Source organism: Lithobates pipiens, unplaced genomic scaffold (genome assembly GCF_037356315.1).
Source record: "Lithobates pipiens isolate NorthernLeopardFrog02 unplaced genomic scaffold, aLitPip1_a1.2 Scaffold_23, whole genome shotgun sequence".
NCBI lineage: Eukaryota > Metazoa > Chordata > Amphibia > Anura > Ranidae > Lithobates > Lithobates pipiens.
Genome location: NW_027507785.1, coordinates 56,712,126 through 56,736,862, shown reverse-complemented (window position 1 = coordinate 56,736,862; position 24,737 = coordinate 56,712,126). Strand labels below are relative to the sequence as shown.

Sequence of the window (24,737 nt, the reverse complement as noted above, 5' to 3'; positions counted from 1 at the left end):
ATTCTATCGGGTCAAGGTCAGGTCTCTGTGCAGGCCAGTCAAGTTCCTCCATCCCAAACTCACTCATCCATGTCTTTATGGACCTTGCTTTGTGCACTGGTGCGCAGTCATGTTGGATCAGTTATGCTGAGCGGTCACCACCACGTCCACATCTATACATCCATGACCTCTACCTGAGCATCCCTTCCATCTCTCTCTTGTTTCCCCCCCTTCCCTCCCCCCACTTGAGACCATTATATTTCGTGTCAAGGGGAATCAGTTAAACCATCATCAGGTTGGGGCAACACTAATGCAATCCCAGGGTACAGAGACCAATTTTTTGCCTATCTACATTACCTTTGTCGGGTGTCCTGGCGCCCTCTATGGGGAATTCTGTCTTTCCCCTGGGGGCCTCTCAGGTGTGACGTAGAGGGCCCCCCCTCCAACCCGTTGTAGCAGTCATTTGGATCATCAGCACCTGGCTGTCCCCCATAGTCTTTCATTGTTTTTAACGCAACATCCATGTGGATGCAGGAAACTACCATGCTCCCCAGCAATACTCTATGACACACTTATATCGTGCTGTTTCCAATCAGTACCCCCCGAAGAAGAGTGATTACTCGAAACGCGTCGGGTCCTTTTTCCCATACATGTAGCTTACATGTTTAGCGGAATTAATGATTGTGATTTTTTCATCTTTTGTATTGCATTTCCTTTATGTATGCTGCATCTTGTGTACTGTTTTTTTGCATATTCATGTTTATGTACATTCCATACCTGTATCATTCACAGAATCTTTTTCCTACGTGTTTTACTCCAAATATATTCACATACGCATTAACACCCTAAGTAGTATTTTTCCCCATTTAAAGTCCCAAAAGAGGAACACTTTTCTGGTTATCCATATCTAACAGGGATGCGGAAGGAACCTACTTTCAAGACCCACTGGACACCACCCCCGTTTTAATTGTTGGAACAGGAAGGGGCCATCCCCAAACTGTTCACACAAAGTTAGGAGCATGAAATTGTCCAAAATGTCTTGGTATGCTGACACCTTAAGAGTTCCCTTCACTGGAACTAAGGGGCCAAGCTCAACCCCTGAAAAACAACCCAACACCACAATCCCCCCTCCACCAAATGATTTGGACCAGTGCACAAAGCAAGGTCCATAAAGACATGGATGGGCGAGTCTGGGGTGGAGGAACTTGACTGGCCTGGCGGGCGTCACAATACTTTTGACAACATAGAGTGTGTATGTATGTGTGTGTATATATATATATATATATATATATATATACCTAGGAATGTTGCCAAAAATGTGTACAAATGTTCAAGATTTTTGGGAGTTGGAGTCCTATAAATTTTCCACCGGGGGTATATAATCTCCCTGAGTGACGCCTCCACTTTAATGTTGCATAACCCCGGTGAGGTTTGATTTCTCCCAGTGACAGCTGTGAGCGGCGAGGTGTGCGTCGGATGCCAGGCGGAGTACTTACTGAAATCATTAGCACAGAACGTATCCAGGATCTCCTTGGCACTGCTGGCCTCATCGAGTTCACAGTCCCTGCAGCTGGCTCGGGGCACTGCTGTAACAGAAGGCACAAATTACAGCAAATGAGTATTAGAAAAACTACACCGCAAACCAAATTGTATCTATAAAGTGAAATTTCAAACAGGAGAGCTGCTATCCTCATCTTGATATATCATCAAACCATAGTGCTAATAAATGGACAACATTACTTCATCTGCAAATCTAATCATAGACTCTACCTCCATCTGTGGAAATACTAAGTGCAAAATATGCAAAAAACATAAAAGACTCAAATCATGTTGTACAGTTCATATACAATAAAGTGCTACGAGCAATGTACAATATACAATACATGTGTCACAGTATAAACACTGAATGTGCAAAAAAAAAAAATATATATTATTATTAATAATAATAATAATAATAATAATAATAATAATAAATATATATATAGTGTGTGTGTGTATATATATATATATATATATATATATATATATATATATATATACACACACACACATACATATATACAATGCATGTATGTGTGTGTATGTATATATATATATATATATATATATTTAATATTTGTGCAAAAAATTCCAAGCCCATATATTTTCTGTTTGTCACAAACCAAAAAAGTGTCAAAGATCAATTTTTTTTTTATTATTATGCAAGTAAAAGTCCCCAAATCATAATTTTTCAATAGTGGACCTTTGTAGTCTGACTTTGATGTGACGTTTTACACCCTGTGGCATTGAATTTCGCATCAAAGTCAGACCAAAGTAGTGCAGGAAGCTTTTCTAAGCCTGGGTTCACGCTGCCGTGACTTGAAAGTTGCGCACCTTTAAATCACACATCCCTGCGCAACTTCATCATGGCTTGCATATGACTTCTTTAACAGAAGTCATATGCAAGACGTATTGAAGAGCAATGTTCAGCCTCTACAGAGTCCTGAGCGTGACCCGACAGAACACCTTTGGGATGAATTAGAGCGGATACAGCAAGCTAGGCCTTGTCATCTGAAAGGGAAACCTCTCCAACGTCAGTGCCTGACCTCACAAATGCACTTCTGGAAGAATGGTCAAACATTCCTATAGACACATCTCCTAAACCTTGTGGACGGCCTTCCCAGAAGAGTTGAAGCTGTTATAGCTGCAAAGCGTGGGCCAACTCAATGTTGAACCATACGGACTTATGCCCCATAGACACGGTCGGACATTCTGACAACAAAATCCATCAGATTTTTTCAGACGGATGTTGGCTCAAACTTGTCTTGCATACACACGGTCGCACAAAGTTGTCGGAAATTTCCGATCATTCAGAACGCGGTGACGTAAACCACGTACAATGGGACTTTAAAGAGGCCAGTAGCCAATAGCTTCCGTTTCATTATTTATTCTGAGCAGGCGTGGCACTTTGTGCGTCGGGCTTGTCTGCAGACGATCGGAATTTACGCTATCGGATTTTGTTCTCAGAAAATTTGAGATCCGGCTCTCAAACTTTGTGTGTCGGAAATTCCGACGGAAAAAGTCAGATGGAGCCCACATACGATCGCTTTTTCCGACAATATGATCCGATCGAACATTTTCCGTCGGAAAATGCGTCCGTGTGTACAGGGCATAAGACTGGGATGCTATTAAAGTTCATGTGCGTGTAAAGGCAGGTGTCCCAATACTTTTGACAATATAGTGTAATAGTGTATATTGTACATGATATACGAGTCTTTTATGCTATTTATTGCATATTTTGCAATTAGTATTTCCACAGATTGAGGCAGAGTGTATGATTTAATTTGCAGATAGAGTAGTGATGTCCTTTTTATACACAAATTAGAAAAAAGCTTGATATATACTGTCTGTGTGTATAGTCTTCCCCTCCCCCACCCCCAATACTTGGCAAGGGTCTCCTAGTTTGTATTCTGCCAATTCACAAGAACAGATGTGCTTCAAGTTGACTCTTTGACAGCAGATGTAGAAATGTCTATGTGTTTTATGTGATAGGAAGAAAGCTCTCATAAATTGTAAGGTGACAAAGTATAGAACCCCCCCCCCCCGGTCCCTGGAGAACACCAATGTGGAGTTCATGCCTCATCAACAATTTAAAGCCGTAAAGATAGGACTTACTTCTCCGATTGCTGGTGCCATTTGTTATTGTGGAGATGCACATGCCGTGGTCAATAGGAAACTGATCACATTTCAGAATCTCCGGCCAGGGGTATCCATAGCAAGCCATGATTGGTGCACAGCTGTTCCTTACCGCCTCGCACAGGCTGCGGCACGGCTTGATGAGCCTGTCCCTAAAGAAACCATGATTACAAGTTATTTCTATATGCTCTATCATATAATGGGCATTTACTACAGCAGTCTTTCCCAACCTGCTTACCTCAGAAAAACCCTTGAAATATTGGCCATGGGGAACCCCTACTAAAATCAATTCATTGGAAAGAATGTTCCTTACATTGGTGATCAGTGGGAAGAATGTCCCTTACATTGGTGATCAGTGAGAAGAATGCTCCTTACATTGGTGATCAGTGGGAAGAATGTCCCTTACATTGGTGATCAGTGAGAAGAATATTCCTTACATTGGAGGTCAGTGAGAAGAATTCTCCTTACATTGGTGATCAGTGAGAAGAATGTTCCTTACATTGGTGATCAGTGGGAAGAATGTTCTTACATTGGTGATCAGTGAGAAGAATGTTCCTTACATTGGTGATCAGTGAGAAGAATGTTCTTACATTGGTGATCAGTGGGAAGAATGTTCCTTACATTGGTGATCAGTGAGAAGAATGTTCCTTACATTGGTGATCAGTGGGAAGAATGTTCCTTACATTGGTGATCAGTGAGAAGAATGTTCCTTACATTGGTGATCAGTGGGAAGAATGTTCCTTACATTGGTGATCAGTGAGAAGAATGTTCCTTACATTGGAGGTCAGTGAGAAGAATTCTCCTTACATTGGTGATCAGTGAGAAGAATGTTCCTTACATTGGTGATCAGTGGGAAGAATGTTCTTACATTGGTGATCAGTGAGAAGAATGTTCCTTACATTGGTGATCAGTGAGAAGAATGTTCTTACATTGGTGATCAGTGAGAAGAATGTTCCTTACATTGGTGATCAGTGGGAAGAATGCTCCTTACATTGGTGATCAGTGGGAAGAATGTCCCTTACATTGGTGATCAGTGAGAAGAATGTTCTTACATTGGTGATCAGTGGGAAGAATGTTCCTTACATTGGTGATCAGTGGGAAGAATGCTCCTTACATTGGTGATCAGTGGGAAGAATGTCCCTTACATTGGTGATCAGTGAGAAGAATGTTCCTTACATTGGTGATCAGTGGGAAGAATGTTCTTACATTGGTGATCAGTGGGAAGAATGTTCTTACATTGGTGATCAGTGAGAAGAATGTTCCTTACATTGGTGATCAGTGAGAAGAATGTTCCTTACATTGGTGATCAGTGGGAAGAATGTTCCTTACATTGGTGATCAGTGGGAAGAATGTTCCTTACATTGGTGATCAGGGGGAAGAATGGTCCTTACATTGGTGATCAGGGGGAAGAATGCTCCTTACATTGGTGATCAGTGAGAAGAATTCTCCTTACATTGGTGATCAGTGGGAAGAATGCTCCTTACATTGGTGATCAGTGAGAAGAATTCTCCTTACATTGGTAATCAATGAGAAAAATTCTCCTTACATTGGTGGTCAGTGAGAAGAATTTTCCCTAATTTGGAGACCAGTGGGAAGAATGTTCCCTACTTTGGAGACCAGTGGGAAGAATGCTCCCTACTTTGGAGACCGGTGGGAAGAATGTTCCCTACTTTGGAGACAGGAGGGAAGAATGTCCCCAACTTTGGAGACCAGTGGGAAGAATTTTCCCTAATTTGGAGACCAGTGGGAAGAATGTTCCCTACTTTGGAGACCGGTGGGAAGAATGTTCCCTACTTTGGAGACCAGTGGGAAGAATGTTCCCTACTTTGGAGACCAGTGGGAAGAATGTTCCCTACTTTAGAGACCAGTAGGTAGAATGTTCCCTACTTTGGAGACAGGAGGGAAGAATGTCCCCAACTTTGGAGACCAGTGGGAAGAATGTTCCCTACTTTGGAGACCAGTGGGAAGAATGTTCCCTACTTTGGAGACCAGCGGGAAGAATTTTCCCTAATTTGGAGACCAGTGGGAAGAATGTTCCCTACTTTGGAGACCAATGGGAAGAATTTTCCCTAATTTGGAGACCGGTGGGAAGAATGTTCCCTAATTTGGAGACCAGTGGGAAGAATGTTCCCTACTTTGGAGACCAGTGGGAAGAATGTTCCCTAATTTGGAGACCGGTGGGAAGAATGTTCCCTACTTTGGAGACCAGTGGGAAGAATGTTCCCTAATTTGGAGACCAGTGGGAAGAATGTTCCCTACTTTGGAGACCAGTGGGAAGAATGTTCCCTAATTTGGAGACCGGTGGGAAGAATGTTCCCTACTTTGGAGACCGGTGGGAAGAATGTTCCCTACTTTGGAGACCGGTGGGAAGAATGTTCCCTACTTTGGAGACCAGTAGGAAGAATGTTCCCTACTTTGGAGACCAGTAGGTATAATGCTGCCCTTACAGTGATGGTCAGAATGCCACTCTTACAGACAGCTAAAACGATCACGGCTGTCATGCTACTGGCTCTGCCAAATTGTGTTGGCACTACAAATATGAAAGCACCATCAGATGGGAGGTCAATCAGCCACAGCTTAAGAAACCTCCAGCAACTTCTGGAGGAACCCTGGGGTTCCATGGAACTTTGATTGAGAAAGGCTGACACGACTTGAAGCAATGCCTGTGTAGTCTTGAGGTCTTTGGACCTCAAGTCGCATCAAAGTCGCACCAAAGTAGTGAAGGGCCTACTTTGAGGTCAATGTAACTTGAATTTGCACAGATATGAATGGTACTCATGAGGTATTTTGCAGTCCCAAGTCGCAGGACAAGTCGCACAAGTGTGAAAGGGGCCTAGAAGGGCTGCCAGACTAATTTTGAACATTGGCTCTCATTGATGAGTTTTAGTACTATTTGTGGATAAATGTGTGTAGGCTTCAGGACATATCTAAACTGAATGTAACTAGGCTAGAGTTTCATGGGCAGGGCTTCGTAGTTCCATCCTACTACTAAAATTGTTAATTTGCTGTCCCCTCAAAATAACTCAACACACAGCCATTAATGTGTAAACCGCTGGCAGCAAAAGTGAGTACACCCCTAAGTGAAAATGTCCAAATTGGGCCCAATTAGCCATTTTCCCTCTCCGGTGTCGTGTGACTCGTTAGTGTTACAAGGTCTCAGGTGTGAATGGGGAGCAGGTATGTTAAATTTGGTGTTATCGCTCTCACTCTCTCATACTGTCAAGTTCCTCCACCCTTAACTTGCTCATCCATGTCTTTATGGACCTTGCTTGTACACTGGTGGGCAATCATGTTGGAACAAGAAGGGGCCATCCCCAAACTGTTCCCACAAAGTTGGGAGAATTAAATTGTCCAAAATGTCTTGGTATGCTGACGCCTTAAGAGTTCTCTTCACTGGACCTAAGGGGCCAACCCCTGAAAAACAACCCCCACACCATAATCCCCCCTCCACCAAATGATTTGGACCAGTGCACAAAGCAAGGTCCATAAATACATGGATGAGCGAGTTTGGGGTGGAGGAACTTGACTGGCCTGCACAGAGTCCTGACCTCAACCTAATAGAACACCTTTGGGATGACTGCAGAGACTGCAAGCCAGGCCTTCTCTCCAACATCAGTGCCTGACCTCACAATTGCGCTTCTGGAAGAAAGGTCAAACACTCCCATAGACACACTCCTAAACCTTTTGGACGGCCTTCCCAGAAGAGGGGAAGCTGTTATTGCTGCAAAGGGTGGGCCAACTCAGTATTGAACCCTACGGACTAAGACTGGGATGGCATTAAAGAGGAAGTAAACCCTTCCAAACAACTTGGACCTATAGGTAAGCCTAGATTAAGGCTTACCTGTAGGTCCAAGCAATATCTCCTAAACCTATATGGTTTAGGAGATATTTGCCCGAAAATGGGCACCGCTGTCTACGGCGCATGCGCCGTAGACAGCGGCGCGCAGGCGCACTAAATGCGGCAAATCCATGAATGGATTTGCCTAATTTGTCGACTCCCGTGCGCATGCGCGGGAGTGACGTCATCGCGGCTGCGCCGCTGTGATTCGTTGGAGCTGCGAGACGCCACCAGCAACATGGATGCGGCGGACTACAGGGGACAGCGGCGACTTCGCTGGCTCCTGTGTCAGGTAAGTGACACATAATGAGCTACTATGCGATGCATAGTAGTCCATTATGCTTTACCTTTGCAGGGAAAAAAAGAGGAAGTAAACCCATCAGGGTTTACTTCCTCTTTAAGGTTCATGTGCGTGTAAAGGCTGGTGTCCCAATACTTTTGGTATTATATTATTATTTATTATCATAATATTATATTATTATATTAGTATTATAGTATATAAAGAATTAAATATATATATATATAACATAAAGAATTAAATATATATATATATATATATATATATATATATAAAGAATTAAATATATATAGTTAAATATAATATATAAAGAAATATGTGTATATATATATATTTTTTTATTCTTTATATATTATAATACCAATATATACATATATATATATATATATATATATATATATATATATATATATATATATATATATATATATATATATATATATATATATATATATAAAGAATTAAATATATATAGTTAAATATATATATAATATATAAAGAAATATGTGTATATTATAATAATAAATAAAAAAAAAAATATATATATATATATATATATATATATATATTTTTTTTTTTTTTATTCTTTATATATTATAATACCAATATATATATATATATATATATATATATATATATATATATATATATATATATAATTTTTTTTTTTTTTTATTTATATATTATATATACATACACACACACACACACACACACACACACTTATACTGTACCTACATAGGCAGGTTCTGCTTTTTGATGAACTCCAGGGAAACTACTAAATACACAGAAGAAGTGCATGCAGCTATTTTACCTGCCAAAAGATTTCTGCCCATCCAGCCCTGACATATACACATATACATGGCCTTGGCTGGCAGGGCAGGAGACCTGATTTTTCTCTGCTGTACTCATTTATTAGTTACAGGTCTTGTCCCTCCTCCAGCCTGTGATTGGTCAGTGAAAGGAGAAGCAGCAGACTGACAAGCTCATTTCTCTATCACTCTCCACTCCAATCATCATGCTTACTGCAGTGCAACACAACTGATTGGCTCCTTTTGTTGCTTCTTTCTCCTCTTGACTGAGCTCTGCTGTAAAGGGACTGCAAGAGGCTGATTTCAAATCAAATTGAACTACTGATGCTGCTTACATTAAAAAATAAATGTAATGGTGTATTAGTGAATACTTCATCAAATTTCTTTTATATCTGCCTGGAGTGTTGTATAGTGATTGCAATGCATTGCTCCTTGCTGAACTCCCTGACATACTGATAGACACTAGACGGTGGATCTATAAATATGTACAAAATGTATAATTCATTTTGTGAAATTCATGAATGCAAATTATGGAGTTTCAAGGATGTTAATTCACAACAAAATAATTTTCCGGTAAACTCTATACGTATATTCAGTGAAAAAGTGCAATATTCTTCCTTGGAATAAATATATAACTTTCAAGTTTAGGACAAATATAAGTCTGAATTGTAAAGTCTAAATTTCACAGCACGGTGTGCGCGTTGCCTGACTATAGATCGTTATTGTGTTATAATAGGATGTAACACATCGCTGCTGGAGGTGACTGTATGTAGGTAGGTGGCCTTAAATCTGTTGTCAACTTCTATGTTTCACTGAAACAAAGGACAGGAGGCTACGTGATGCCCGGCAACAGCGAGTGACGCACGTACGGGTCATCCGACTATAATTCAAAGAGACATCCAACAATACAAAAAGCCATTAATGGGGAGACAGGGCAGTTAATTGCCATGTGAGTGACGCAGGTAGAGTTGCCATTTCTATGTACTAAAATGAGGAGTGTAATGATGTGTCCCCATTGGCTCCAGGGAGATCGTTCTGCTCATTGGAAGAAAGGGAAGGTGGGGGGGGGGGGCATTAGATAGGAGCTCAAGTATGAGATTTGTTTCATAGCGTTGTATCATATAGAGGGTACAAGATGATGACAATGGAAAATAGGGTCATAGTTATGGCTTACTGGTGGGGGATTATATTTGTGATATGCAAACATTTTCAGGGCCGTTTTGGGATAAGCTTCCATGTACAGAATGAAATTGTCTGTAATTGTGGATTATGGGACGTTGGACTCAATATGGCTAATGCCTGGCAGGTTCAATTTTTCTTTTAGGAAGTAGAAATGAATACAGACAACCCAGCTTTTCAATACTTTGGTTGTTTTAGATGCAAAGATCTAAAGCTTTGGTGGCCAACCAGCAGCCCTTTGGAACTTTTTATGTGGCCCTTGGGGGCCTTGCAGACATTAATCTGTATTTCCCTATTGCCCTGGTAAAGCAGTGTTCTCTAGCAGTCTCATGTACTGTGTCTGCAGCCTATGACTCGATTGAAGCATGTCCCCAGTCTCCAACAACTCATATCATGTTCACAACGATCTCTTGTATCATGTCAACAGCCTCTGGCCATCTCTTGTACCACGTCTACAATCTCTAACCTGCTCTTGTATCATGTCCACAGTCTCTGACCATTTCCTGCATCATGTCAGCAGTCTCTGACCATCTATTTTATCATGTCTGCAGTCTCTGACCATCGCTTGTATCATGTCTGCAGTCTCCAACCATCTCTTATATCATGTTAACAGTCTCTGATCATCTCCTCTATCATGTCAACAGTCTCTGACCATCTATTTTATCATGTCTGCAGTCTCTTACCATCTCTTGTATCATGCCTACAGTCTCTGACCAACTCTTGTATAGTTTCTGCAGTCTCTAACCATCTCTTGTATCATATCTGCGATATCTGACCATTTCTTGTATCAGGTCTGCAGTCTCTGGCCATTTCTTGTATCATGTCCACAGTCTCTGACCAACTTTTGTATCATATCTGCAGTCTCTGACCATCTCTTGTATCATGTCTGCAGTCTCTGACCATCTCTTGTATCATATCTGCAGTCTCTGACCATCCCTTGTATCATATCTGCAGTCTCTGACCATCTCTTGTATCATGTCTGCAGTCTCTGACCATCTCTTGTATCATGTCTGCAGTCTTTGACCATCTCTTGTATCATGTCTGCAGTCTCTGACCATCCCTTGTATCATGTCCACAGTCTTTGACTATATCCTGTTGTGTGTTTGCTGTCTCTGAGATGTATTATTCACAGATCTTTATGTGAGGCCCTTTGGTGATGTTGGGGGCCACACTGGAGATGCCCCCCCCCCCATATCAATAAAGTTGACCACCACTGATCTAAAGATGTTAGTTCTTGGCTCCAGATGAAGACGTGAAAATGTAACATATCCTACGAAAAACCCTTACCAAATCCCTGACCCTAAAGCTGGCCAAAGAAGGATTAAAATTGGAATTTAGCCGCTCCTTTCTGAACCGGCCTAATTTCAATCGATGTCTGGTCATCCCTGTTCAACGGAAGTTAACTGTTAGATATACTTTTATACCGCTGCAGCCACTGATCAGTTTAATCTGACAGCGCTGGGACCCACTGTTAGAATACAATATCCAGTGGGGGGGGATTTGTCCATCCACCTCCTTTGGGTGGATCGAGGAATCCGCTGGCTGAATGAAAAAAAAAAAAAAGCATCATTGGCCAGTTTAACGCTTAACTTAATCCCTGAAATAATCCTTTAGACCCCACTAAATACTTAACCCTAACCCTAAAGCCAGCCACAGCCATTTTCTGTCCAAATGGTTTTTACTAGTCTTGTGAGGTAGAATACTAGATCAAAGGTGCAATTGTATTATAATACAGTTAGGGCTCATTTACTGCCCACAATACCATAATATTGTGGCCGGTGGGCACTGTACACATACCGTGGCAAAATGTATACCCCATGTCCTCTGTGGCAGGTAGTATCGCCACCAAACCTGACCCTTTCAAGGGTTAAAACAGTCAGTGAAGACCTGACATATTACCTCCCAGCGCCTGTCAATGGCAATCTGAGGCCCCATTCACACGGGGATATTAGTTGTAAGCCGCGTGATACCGGCATGAGGATGCACAGGTGTTGTGTGCATCCCCGTGCCGGCATGCGTCTGCACAGACACAGCAGCTGTGTCCTAACTTGACATCCATGCGGGTGCACGGATCACTTTTCAGAGGGCAGTGAAAACCGCGGCAAGTGTAAACAAGTCCTTATATTGGATTAGCAGGTACAATTAAGTGGAACATAGTGGGAGTCATTGAAAACCTATGCAGTACTATGTTGAGGATACAGATTGTACATAAGCCTTTCTTAACCTTTTCAACACAGAGGAACCCTTGAATTACCTTTCCGGTCTCAGGGAACCCCTGCTAAAAATTATTATATCTACAAGTCACAGTACATTAGTGTGATGGTCATTGGGAAGAATGCTCCTTATGCCGCGTACACATGACCGGAGTTTTCGACATCAAAGGTCCGACGGAACGATTCCGGCAGACCATTCAATCATGTGTGGGCTGCAGCGGACTTTTGATTTGCAAAAATCCATCAGACTTTAGAAATGGAACATGTTTTGCTGCGTACACACGACCGGACTTTTCGAGGGACTAGGTCCGTCGGACTTTCGGCGGAGTTCTGACAGAGTTTTGACAGAGTTCTGACGGACTTTCCGAATGAACGGACTTGGCCACACACAATCACACCAAAGTCCGACGGATTCGAACGTGATGATGTACGACCGGACTAGAATAAGGAAGTTCATAGCCAGTCGCCAATAGCTGCCCTCGCGTCGGTTTTTGTCCATCGGACTAGCATACACACGAGCGGATTTCTCGGTAGGAACTGGGTCCGGCGGAGTTCCGGCGGAAAAATTTGAAACATGTTCCATTTCTAAAGTCTGAGGGATTTTTGCAAATCAAAAGTTCGCTGCAGCCCACACACGATCAAATGGTCTGCCGGAATTGTTCCATCGGACCTTTGATGTCAAAAAGTCCGGTCGTGTGTACGCAGCATTTCAAATTTTTCCGCCAGACCCAGTTCCTACCGAGAAATCCGCTCGTGTGTATGCTAGTCCGACGGACAAAAACCGACGCGAGGGCAGCTATTGGCTACTGGCTATGAACTTCCTTATACTAGTCCGGTCGTACGTCATCACGTTCGAATCCGTCGGACTTTGGTGTGATTGTGTGTGGCCAAGTCCGTTCATTCGGAAAGTCCGTCAGAACTCTGTCAGAACTCCGCCGAAAGTCCGTCGGACCTAGTCCCTCAAAGTCCGGTCGTGTGTACGCGACATTACACTTGTGGTCATTGGGAAGAATTACCCTGATACAGCTAAAAAAATCAATGGTGTCAGTGGGAACATCTCTCATTGCTCAAGGAAACCCTAGCAACCACTGGAGGAACACTAGGGTTCAATGGAACCCTAGCTGAGAAACCCTGCTTTACATTATCTTGTAAAAAAAATGCTTTTTAACCAGGAGAAGTCAGGGATAGGTACCTGGAGAGTTTTAAGGGGGGGGGGGGGATAAGTGGTTCCCAGGGACTCATGGGCAGGTGGAGGACCCATCTCATTTCTATCGGTTTTCTGGTTTGTGCAGTCTGGGGGAATATGGCTATCGGGGTTCTAGTGCTTACTAGCCTGGAGATTAAGTATTTATCAATTTAGACATGCACATCTTCATTAAATTTCAACCACTTTTGAGTTACTAGGAATTGAAAATAAGTGATCAGCAGAAACGAATCAGTCAACTTTAAGTGACCACCAGAATTGGGCCAATGGTGACATTGAAAGTGGGCAAAAAAACGTACAACTTCAATGCAGTTTATTGAAAGACGGAACAAAAATAGAATCAAAATAGAAAAATGCTACATCTTTTTGCGGTCAGTCGAAAATGACCATTTTAGGTCTTTGACTGATTTGCAATTTCGGCAAAAAAATTTATTGGAACGTTTGATTGAGCTATTAGATTGCCAAATGTATGGCCAGCTTCATTTAACCCTTAAAATGAACTGTTAACACATAACCTTACCCACCTAAAAGTGAATGAAGAATTACAATTAAGGGACATATTAGTCATGGATTTGACCTTCACCAAACATTCACTGAATCAATGACTGACATTTAAAAAAAACTTGCAAATGGAAAGATTCACCTGGAGAGATATATATGATGAATGATTCACTACTTTATCAATAAATCTCAGTGTGTTTATAGCAAAGTGTGGCTCAAACAACTGCCATTTTCCCCATAAGATACCATTTATACATTGGGAGAAACAAAATTGGAAGATGGTTGTCACTCTATAACAGGAAGTGGCTGAACAAAGACCCTAATTGAAGGTTTACCAGCTATTCATTTAATGAAAGCTGCAGATTTCGAAATATTGAAAATCACATTTGGAATGATATTAACATACTAAAGCTTATATGACATCTTACTGATTGGGTTTACATTTACTCTAACTGATTTTCATAAATCTACTTTGGGATTAAATTCTTGCTTTCAAATGTCATTACCATGATCTTACTAATTTGCTTTGAAAATGCTCATGCAATATAAAAAAAAGGGGGGGTCTTACCCTTCCAAGCAAATAGGCGCAAAAAGCGAACATAGGAATATCCGTGCGTCTGGGTGACATTCCCGCGCAAGTAGTGGCAACCAGCTGGAGGATTGCTGGATCACCTCCGCCATGGTCTCATGCTCCAGCAAGTTGGGGATCCTCATTTCGGTGTATCCAATGCCGTAGCACAGAGGCATGTGCCTTGGGACGGTCATACATCTGGAGGAACTGCTTACAAAGTCCACATACATAGCCCGAGAGCTACACGTCAAGAAGCACACCAAGAAGACCAGCGGCCACCCACAGCCCTGACGTCTAAGGTGTTGGGCTCTCATCGTTCCTCTAGTCCGTAGCCTAAGGTGTATGGAACTTGTGATGTTTCTTCTACACAAACCATCAAGCAAGTGACATTCCCCTAGTTTTGGCTAATGGATTTTTATAGTGCTGAAGCCAATTTCCTCCTAATCCTTTCTCATTAAGATCCATCACTCTTGGTGCTTCAGTGGACAAGACAATATCACAGTTTGTGTTTGCCAATGGCCCTGATTGTTTAGTCTTGCAGGGGGCCTGCTTAAACCAGCAGGTGTTGTAATGAGGACAGACAAGGGGGTTGGAAGTTTGAACTTTCCCGCATGGAGCTTTATCTTGGCCCATTATTGTACTTCTGATTGGATCTCCGTTGGAAGCCATTTGTCCGGCCCAGCCCCCTTTCCCCCAACTTGCGATCATTAACCATCGCCTCGAATTCTACATATCTCCCTCCTTGTTATTTTGTGTCCAGCCGAAAAAACAATCGTTTATTGACAGGGGCGATTAAGTAAGGGCTGTTTATCTAGCCCTGGGTATTCTCAAACTAAACATTGCCTTGACAGTGTTAGCCTTAATGTTTTCCTTTAAAACAATGTGCTCTGGATCGCATCCATTTGCAGTTGTTAGGCTATTATTTACTTTACGATTAATCAGAGTGTCACTTGCAAAGGACTTCGTTTTACATAGAAGAAAATAAGTTGAAGAACCTCTATTTAAAAAAAATCACATTGTATGTGTTATATAAAGAATGCTACTAAAATATTCATACCTGTGTTCCGTATGTATAATTCCCGTCATGTACAGAACTAGTCACCATATCTTTAATTGCATGATAAGGAAAATAGGCAACAAAATGTCAATAATGCCATGTACACACGACCAGACTTTTTGACAGCAAAGGTGCGACGGAACGAGTCCGTCGGACAATTCGATCATGTGTGGGCTCCATCGGACCTTTGCTTGCCAAAAATCTGGCGGACTTTAGAAATAGAACATGTTTTAAATTTTTCCACCAGAACTCCGCCAGACCCAGTTCCTACCGAGAAATCCGCTCGTGTGTATGCTGGTCCGACGGACAAAAACCGACGCGAGGGCAGCTATTGGCTACTGGCTATGAACTTCCTTATTTTAGTCCGGTCGTACGTCATCACATTCGAATCCGTCTGACTTTGGTGTGATTGTGTGTGGCCAAGTCTGTTCATTCGGAAAGTCCATCGGAACTCCGCCGAAAGTCCGTCGGGCCTAGTCCCTCGAAAAGTCCGGTCGTGTGTACGCGGCATTAGAAGTTGCCTGGTATGGGATTAATTCTCAAAAGTAGAAAATACTCAGAATATTGATCCATTTATATCTGAATATACACCGATCAGCGATAACATTATGACCACTGACAGGTAAGGTGAATAACATTATCTCATTACAATGGAATCTAAAAGTGTGTGGTATATATTAGGTAGACATGCTAGATTTTTTTTCTTTATTTTTCGTTATTCGGTGTATCGGATGTATCTGAATCTCTGAATTACTATAGTAACACATTTCTGATTCAATGGATTTTTTTGAAGGAAGTATACAAAAACTGGAAAAATTTGTACAATTCCAAAGAATAGTAACAAATTTGAACGAATCCAAGTAAATTCTAGCGAAAACAACTATTTTATTTATATTTATTTGATTCATTGGTTTGTGACTAAGGCCCCTTTCACACAATAAGCCCACTCGGATCAGCCTGTTCGTCTTTCAGGCGGATCCGAGCGGGCCACCCATTGACTCCTATGGGCAGGTGGATGTCAGCGGAGAGAGAGAGATGTGTCCGCTAACACCCGTCTGCCATCCGATCCAATCAGATCTGCTTAAAACAGACGGATGGCGATATGTTCGCCATCCGTCTGGCAGATCGGATTGGATGGGATCTTATGAAAATGGACATGCTATCCGTTTTTGTCCTATCTTCCTATAGAAATCAGCGGGGCTCTGACAGGTCCCTCCCTACTCAGTGAGCAGAGATGGACCTGTCATCCGCTGGCTCAGTGGAGATCAACGGAGCGACCTCCCGCTGAGCTGACGGAGTCCGCTGAGCGGATCCCCCCCCCCATGTGAAAGAGGCCTTAAAGCAGAGTTCTAGTCTGTTAAAAAGAAATTAAAAGTCAGCAGCTACAAATACTGTAGCTGTTGACTTTTAATATAAGGGCACTTACCTGTACTGGGATCCCGCAATGATGGCACCCCAACCGATCGGCTTCAGGTGCAGGTGTTTCGTCAGAATAGGCGACCCGTCAGATTAGATAACGGAAGTGACGTTCCGTCAGCTGCCCATGCGTTCCACCGCTACCAGGTTAGCTAATCTGACAGAACACCTGCCGTCAGAAGAAGGGGGCAGCGGACACATTACTACACCCAGCTACGTCTTGAATTCCAGAGTAATTTTAGCAATAAAGTGAGCATATATATGCTCGAGTAGAAAATGCCCTGGCATCTGTGGGAGTAGAAAATTCCCTGGCATCAGTGAGGGTAGACAGTGTTCCAAGCTTATGCACTGTACACACGACCGGTTTTCTCATCGAAATAAACTCTGAAGGTTTTTCCGACGGAATTCTGCTGAAGCTGTCTTGGTACACACGGTCACACCCAATTCTGACCGGCAAGTACATACAACATATGTACGACATACAACACGTACGACGGGACTAGAAAAAGGAATTTCAATAGCCAGTAGCCAATCGCTTCCGTCTCGTACTTGCTTCAGAGCATGCGTCATTTTTGGTACGTCGGAACAGCATACAGATGAGCGGTTTTCCCGATAGGAATTTGTTCCGTCGAAAAAATATAGAACATGTTCTCTTTCTAGGTCCGTCAGAATTTTAAACATAAAAAGTCTGATGGGGCACACACACAATCAGACTATACGATGAAAAGCTCCCATCTGACTTTTTTCTGTCGGAAATTCCGACCGTGTGTACAGGGCATAAGTGCTCATTGGGAATAAAAAAAATGCATAGTGCCTGTGGTCAGTAGAAGGAGGACTAGTGCCCCATATTTGGTGTCAGTTGGAGGTATTATGCCCCACTGTTGGTGTAAATGGAAGCAATGGTGCCTCATTGTTGGTGCCAGTCGAAGGGATAAAGCCTTGTATGAGTGGAAGGAACAGTGCCCCAAGGGCCGGAAAAAAAGGCAAGCAAAGGGCCACATCCTGCCCAAGGGCGTCAGTTTTGGTCTAAAGCAAGAAAAACGCCCCTGCATTATGTTTTAAAATAAAGTGCACCACAATGTACAGATTAGTATTCACATCTGTGACTAGTGGTGCACTATATATAGTGCAAGTGTCATTTTTTTGTATATTGATTTTTTATTTTTTTTTGAGTTTTGTATATATACTAACAGGTTAATTTTAGTACTTACCTGCCTGACAGATACTGTGGCTCTAGGCTCCCCTCTCCTGTGTCAGGCCACTTGACCACATGATCCAATAACAGTGATATACTGGTATGGGGTCATACAATGAATCTGTTAGTATAGGATTTGTCAGAGTTGCAGTAACTGTAATGCCGCGTACACACGGGCGGACTGTATGGCGTACTTAGTCCGTCGAAACACATTTCAGCGGACAATCCGCTAGTGTGTGGGCTTCAGCGGACTTTTTCAGCGTGCAGTCTGGCGTACTAAGTATTTCGGATTTTCCGTAATTCTGTCCGTCATACTTTGGTTTCAGCGGACAATACGGTCGTCAGTGTGCTAGTTGGACGGACTAAGAATGGCGCATGCCCAGAAAGGATTTACACGGCGGAAGTGTGCTTTGCTGTGTATTGGACTTCCTATTTCTAGTCCCGTCGTACGTGCTGTACACGTCATCGTGCAAGCTTTCGTCGGACTGTTTGGGTATCCGTGTGTGGTCAAGTCCGTTCAGTGGAAAGTATGACGGACTGTCCGTCGGATTGTATGACGGACTAAGTACGCCATACAATCCGCTCGTGTGTACGCGGCATTAGGTGACTGGTCCCTTTCAATTACTGATCAAATCGAAGGTCCTTGTTCAGGCACTTCTATTATGGGGTCATGTGGCCTGTCCATGACAGTCCTATAGGAACAGATCCATTTTTATACTTATTATACACTTTATACTTATATTGCTGCTCAGGGCTCTCTCCTGTGGCAGGGTGATGTTCAGGCACCACTGATTGTTTCAGTGGTTTTACCTTACCATTGATCCTTGCCTATGGCAAGACTAATGTCTTGCCACTATTTATTATTAAGGTACTTATATAGCGCCGTCAATTTACGCAGCGCTTTACATATACATTGTACATTCACATCGGTCCCTACCCTCAAGGAGCTAAGGTCCCTAACTCACATTCATATACTAAGGCCAATTTAGACAGGATCCAATTAACCTACCAGCATGTTGATTTTGGAGTGTGGGAGGTAACCGGAGTACCTGGTGGAAACCCACGCAGGCACAGGGAGAACATGCAAAGTCCAGGCAGGTAATGTCCTGGTTGGGATTTGAACCAGCGACCCTTCTTACTGCTAGGTGAGAGTGCTACCCACTACACCACTGTGCCACCCTGATCAGACAAAGCACTGCAGGAAGAAGTCTGGAGCAGTGGTCAGGGGTGGGCAGGAGAGGTGGCTGCCCTGGGCACTGTGGTATCATGTGAGGTGGGGGGCACTGCAAGGAAATTTGGGGGAGGGGATTTGTGTTGGAAGGGGGAATTTGGGGGACGGCAGGGGGTAAGTTTGCCAAAAGTGGTGATTTAGGGGGATTTTTGTTGGGAGGAGGGATGGGGTAAAGAAGATTTGTGCTAGGAGGTGAGATTGGGGGGGGGGGGCATTTGTGCTGGTAAGGAGGGATGTCGAGTGGGGGAGGGGAAGATGTGTACTCGGAGGGGACATTTTAGGGGTAGAGGATTTGTGCTGGGAGAGGTGAATTTTTTTTTTTTTTTGGTGGTGGTGGGGCTTTTGTGCTGGGGGGGATTTGGGGGACGGCAGGGGATAATTTTGCTAAGAGTGATTTCAGGGGATTTGTGTTGGGAGGAAGGATGGGGGGAGAAGATTTGTGCTACGAGAGATGATTGATAATTACTGCTCTTCTGTGTAATTTTGCATTGTATTGGGATACAATACATTTTTGTTTTATTCAAATGTGTCATCAGTTTTGGTACGATGTGTTTAAAGTCCCCGTTTTTTGGAAGGAAATTTCCATGTTGGTTGTTCAGTTATAATTTGGGATGCGGCATAGTGCGCCCCTTCCCTAAGAATAGGGCATTTTGTTTGCTTACTACTGTATTTGGGAAGTTTCCCTACTGTACAGACTTAGATCTGATTAGCTGTGTATTCTTTTGTTGCAGAAATCCCCAACTTCCTGACCAAGGAAGAATGCAAGCTTCTGATTCATCTGGCCCAGCTGAAAGGTCTTCAGGCCAGCCAGATTCTGCCAGTCGATGGCTACAAGGAAGCCATGGAGAGCCTGGAGATCAGCAAGACCGACATCTTCAACCTGCTGGACCACAATCAAGATGGACAGTTGGAGTTAAAAGAGGTCACTAAAGCCGTACTAACCGTACTCCAAATCCATGTGTTGTCTGAACCATTATGACACCACTGTGCGTCAATCTGTGGAGGGATTGGGGAGAAAAAAAAGTCATGGGGGATCAGGGCTGCCTACTGGTTGGACAGTACTGGAACACTTTGATTATTAGTGATGATTGAGGCCTCGTGCACATTGGACGCTTAGCTACAGTACGGAAGGCTCTGGAATTTAGCCATAGGCCTGGGCACACCCTAATCACTACGTGTGGTGCAGATTCCCCCTACTGCCTGGGCTACCCCTCCCCCCATGTTGCCCCAACAGTGCTGCTGGCTTCCCTCCTCTGCTCTCAGCTGTTGCAGGGGATGTTTCAGAATGGAGATTGGGGGAAGGGGCTGGTAAATATGTAATTTACCGGCCCCTTCCCCTTCTAAATGAACACAGTGAACACACTCACTGTGTCCATTCATAACTGTGTTTACTATGCTTCAATTTGTGAATGAACAGGAAGCTGCTCGGCACAGAGTACTTCCCATTCATTCATTATCCAATGCAGCTGAGGCTGCAGAGAAAGGCGCGTGTGTTTGAGGTTTGGGGTGCACACCCTAATGCGCACACCTATGCATTTAGCAGTGGCCTGGAGTGCAAAGGCGCACTGTCCAGCCTAGCTGCCAACAACCTATCAAACTCTAAGGGCAAGTTCATACCACATGCAGTCCAATGTATTTTTTTATGCATCAAAAAAGCATGGAGGGCATCTTAAATGGTTTCCAATGGCATAGTTTAAACCAGTGCAGTCAGTTCCAGGCTTTCCAGTTCCAGAAAAAAAAAATCTGCATTTTTCGTGCACTGTACTGGAACGCGGTGAAACGCATATAAAAACTCATAGGAATGCACTGGAAAGCAGCAAAAATGCACCAGACCCCAGTACAGTGGGGGAAAAAAGCATCTGGAATGCACCTGGAAATGCATCAAAAACACACCGGAATTCGCCAAAAACACATGCAGAAGTGCATCCGGAATGGATCTGGAGTGCGTAAGAGAGTCTGACAACTGCTACGGCTTGACTAGGTTGGGCATCCCACTCAGCGGTACTTCTGTTTAGGTGAGTATTTACACAGGGATGAATGCCCAGGATGCAGACTGCTTGCGTTCCAGGCATTCATCCTCGGGCACATACTGCTCTAAACTTTTTTTTAAATCAAATAAGTTTTTATTGCGAAACACATATGGTACAAACCAAACATAGGAGTAAAGTACAGTCTTACAGTAGCATTGGTTTTCACATCCAAAACATACAGGAAATATAAAAATACAAATAGATTCGGTTTGAAGACTGTTGAGATATGGAAAATATCAATAAGGCCAAAAAAAAATAAAGAAGAAAGGAGGTAAGAAAAAGGAACCAAAAGTAAAAACAAAAGTAACATTCTCTCATAGACCACTCCGCACCAGGAAACAACCACATAAGTACCTTAAATATATACTGCGGCCCACAGCCCATCACATAGTCCCACTGGTGTCTCCCTACACCCCGTACAATTACCGGATGAGGGAGAGACATAGAATTAGACCCATCCTGGGAACATGACCATTTATGTACCTCCATGTACCGGTCCTAGGACCGTCAGTCAACCCTGTAAAAGTCTGTCCTGTATAAGTTGGTGGGGAGCTAGTCCCGGGACCTCAAGCCAACCCCCCCACATGGCATTAAATTTGTGCGGTGCGTTTCTGTGCTGGTATGTTATCTTTTCCCTGATCAGCATCTGGTTCACCTGTTCTATCCATTGCTGCCTGGTGGGAACCCTGTGGGTTATCCACAATCTCGCTATCAATTTTCTGGCTACATATAGCAACCTAATAATGGCCGTATGAGCCGAGGGCGTCAATGATTCCTCATCCAGGGCACCAACAGGCAGACCAACGGACACCGCGGAATACTAACAGAGAACACTGAGGATATAGTGTCAAGAATTCCAGTCCAATATCGTTTTAGTTTCGGGCACCTCCAGAACATGTGCATAAGATCCCCATGGTCCCGCATACACTTAGGGCAAAGGGGAGACCCTCTAACACCCCAACTGTGCAGTTTAACTGGAGTTCTATAGGTCCTATGTAGTAAATATAGGTGGGAGAGCCTATGGGAGGCCGATACCGACACCAACGGAGCGGAGGACAAGCAAAGGTTCCAAGTCTCCGCGTCCACGGGCCCCAGGTCTGCCTCCCATCTCTGCCGACATGGAAGACGTGCAGGGTCCTGCACCGCGTCAAGAAGCATAGCATACCCCCTAGAGATCATGCCTTTACGGTCAATCTGCATGAATATCCCCTGCACCACAGGATGGTCTGTTAGGAAGAGCTGCACACTCTGTGTCTGTGTCTGCAGCGCATGACGTAACTGTAAATATTTAAAAAAATCCCTGCGTGGGATGTCAAACTCAGCCTGTATGTCCATGAAGGACTTCAGTACCCGTCCACTATACAGTTGCGAGAGATACTGAAGGCCACTCCTACTCCAGTTACCAAATCCCTTGAGCTTAAAAAGTTCACCATAATTAGCATTCCGCCAAATAGGGGTGAGGGCAAGGAAGCCACGTATTCGTAGCAGTTTTTTAACATGAGACCATAGGGTATTCAGCAGTATAATAGTCGGGGCACTCCTGTCCAGATGAGGGAAGCCTGCCTCCAATCTAGACAATGCTGTGTCCGAGGCGACCGGGTCAGCCAGTATCCTGCGGATCGGGTCCAAGGGATCATCTGACCCCCACCCACCCAGGTGCTGGAGCTGGGAAGCCAAAAAATACATCCTAGCGTGTGGAAGTGCCAACCCCCCTTCGTCCTTATTATATTGCAAGGTAAGTAAACTAAGTCTGGCCGTCTTTCTACACCATATTAATTCCCTGAACTGAGAGTCAATTTTATCGAACCAACGTTTCGGGATCCAGGTCGGGGAATTATGACAAATATAGAGCAACTGCGGGGCCCACACCATTTTAATGAGGTTTACCCTGCCCACCACCGATAACGGTAGTTTGCACCAGATCTTACATTTATCCCTGAACTTAAGTAACAATGGCATAAGATTCAGTTTGGCATATTCCGCCACCTCGGGGGAAATCTGCACCCCCAGATACTTAAAGGACGTAACCGTCTGGATCATGTTTGCACAGGGGGGTAAGGGAGCCGTTAGAGGGGACAAGGGCAGCAGCACAGATTTGTCCCAGTTAATCTTAAAACCTGACAGGGTACCAAATAGGGTAATCAGGTTCATGGTGGCCGTAAGGGAACCCTGTGTGTCCCCCAGGTATATAAGCGTGTCATCCGCGTATAGCGATACCACATCCATTCCAGTGGGCCTGCAGAAACCCACAATATCCGGAGCCGATCTCATTCTGGCTGCTAGTGGTTCAAGCGCCATGGCAAAGAGCAGGGGCGACAGAGGGCACCCCTGTCTCGTGCCTCTATACAGCACGAATGGGTCGGAGAGCTCCGCATTAGCTCTGATTCTAGCTGTAGGCTTGGCATATAATAGTCGGACCCAGCTAATAAATGTACTGCCCAGCCCCATCCGCTCCATCACTTTCCACAGATAAGGCCACTCAACACTATCAAAGGCCTTAGCCGCACTGCTCTAAACTTACATACTGCTAGGTGTACTGCCCAAACCCATCCAGCCACAGCAGCTGTCAAACTCCCAGTGTGTCTCCTGCCGGCATCCGGGCTGGACAGTGCGCACTGCCCTCCAGTCGCAGTTAAACTCTGGAGCATCATGCGCCAAAGCTAAACGCCCAGTGTGCATAAGACCTAAAGGGGATAAGAAGGCGTGATTTGTAAACACTCTCAGCAGATTGCTAAGGGTTAAAGCCAGGGGCGTATCTACCAGTAGGCAAACAAGCCATTTTCCTTGGGTGCCATTTTTCAGGTGACTGAAAAATGACAGCTACAGCGCGGTCATCCAGTTCTAGGAGGGCATCTATTGACGAGCCCCCCACCCCCCTCGGACACAGCTGATCACAGATCAGGGTAAAGAGCCAATCACAGCAGCTCTTTACCACGTGATCAACTGTGTGCAATCGCAGCTGGTCACGTTATAAACCCACTTGCCGCCTATCAGTACCCATCAGTGCCTCCTCATCATCCTCTGCCCTGCTGACCGACCACATTCAATGTCCCACTGACCCCATCCTGTGCCCAGGGCCGGTGTTACCACTAGGCAAACTAGGCAGCCTCCTAGGGCACCCTGCTGCCTAGGGTGCCTGGCCACTTGTGTTATTACTCTCTGCAGCAAACAACTACGTCTCAGCATCAGCAGGCAGCCAGCGCTCCATTCACACATAGTGTCAGAGTTGCAGAGGCAGCGGAGGACTGTGTCTGTGTCCTGACTCTCGAATGAATGGCAGCAAGCATACATTCATTGATGGGCGCTGGGGAGGCTGCATTTGATGGGGCACTGGTGAGGCTGCATTGATGGACGCTGGTGAGGCTACATTTGATGGGCGCTGGTGAGGCTGTATTGATTAGCACCGGTGAGGCTACATTTGATGGGCGCCAGTGAGGCTGCATCGATGGACGCTGGTGAGGATGCATTTGATGGGCGCTGGTGAGGCTGCATTTGATGGGCGCTGGTGAGGCTGCATTTGATGGGCGCTGGTGAGGCT

The 24,737-nt window shown here is 44.1% G+C and overlaps 2 protein-coding genes across 2 annotated transcripts in view; one reads left to right on the top strand and one right to left on the bottom strand.

The window, feature by feature from the left end:
• The window catches only part of LOC143927549 (secreted frizzled-related protein 5-like), a 33,247-nt gene extending 18,306 nt beyond the window's left edge, over positions 1-14,941 (bottom strand). Inside the window, exons 1-3 of the mRNA XM_077451681.1 lie at positions 14,268-14,941; positions 3,634-3,806; positions 1,476-1,565 (exon numbers count right to left, since the gene is read on the bottom strand). Of these exons, the coding sequence (XP_077307807.1) occupies positions 1,476-1,565; positions 3,634-3,806; positions 14,268-14,584 (580 nt within the window). The 5' untranslated portion in view covers positions 14,585-14,941. The remainder of the gene's footprint in view (positions 1-1,475; positions 1,566-3,633; positions 3,807-14,267) is intronic.
• P4HTM (prolyl 4-hydroxylase, transmembrane) overlaps positions 1-24,737 on the top strand; it is a 95,460-nt gene that overhangs the window by 35,770 nt on the left and 34,953 nt on the right. Inside the window, exon 3 of the mRNA XM_077451683.1 lies at positions 19,901-20,091. Within this exon, the coding sequence (XP_077307809.1) occupies positions 19,901-20,091 (191 nt within the window). The remainder of the gene's footprint in view (positions 1-19,900; positions 20,092-24,737) is intronic.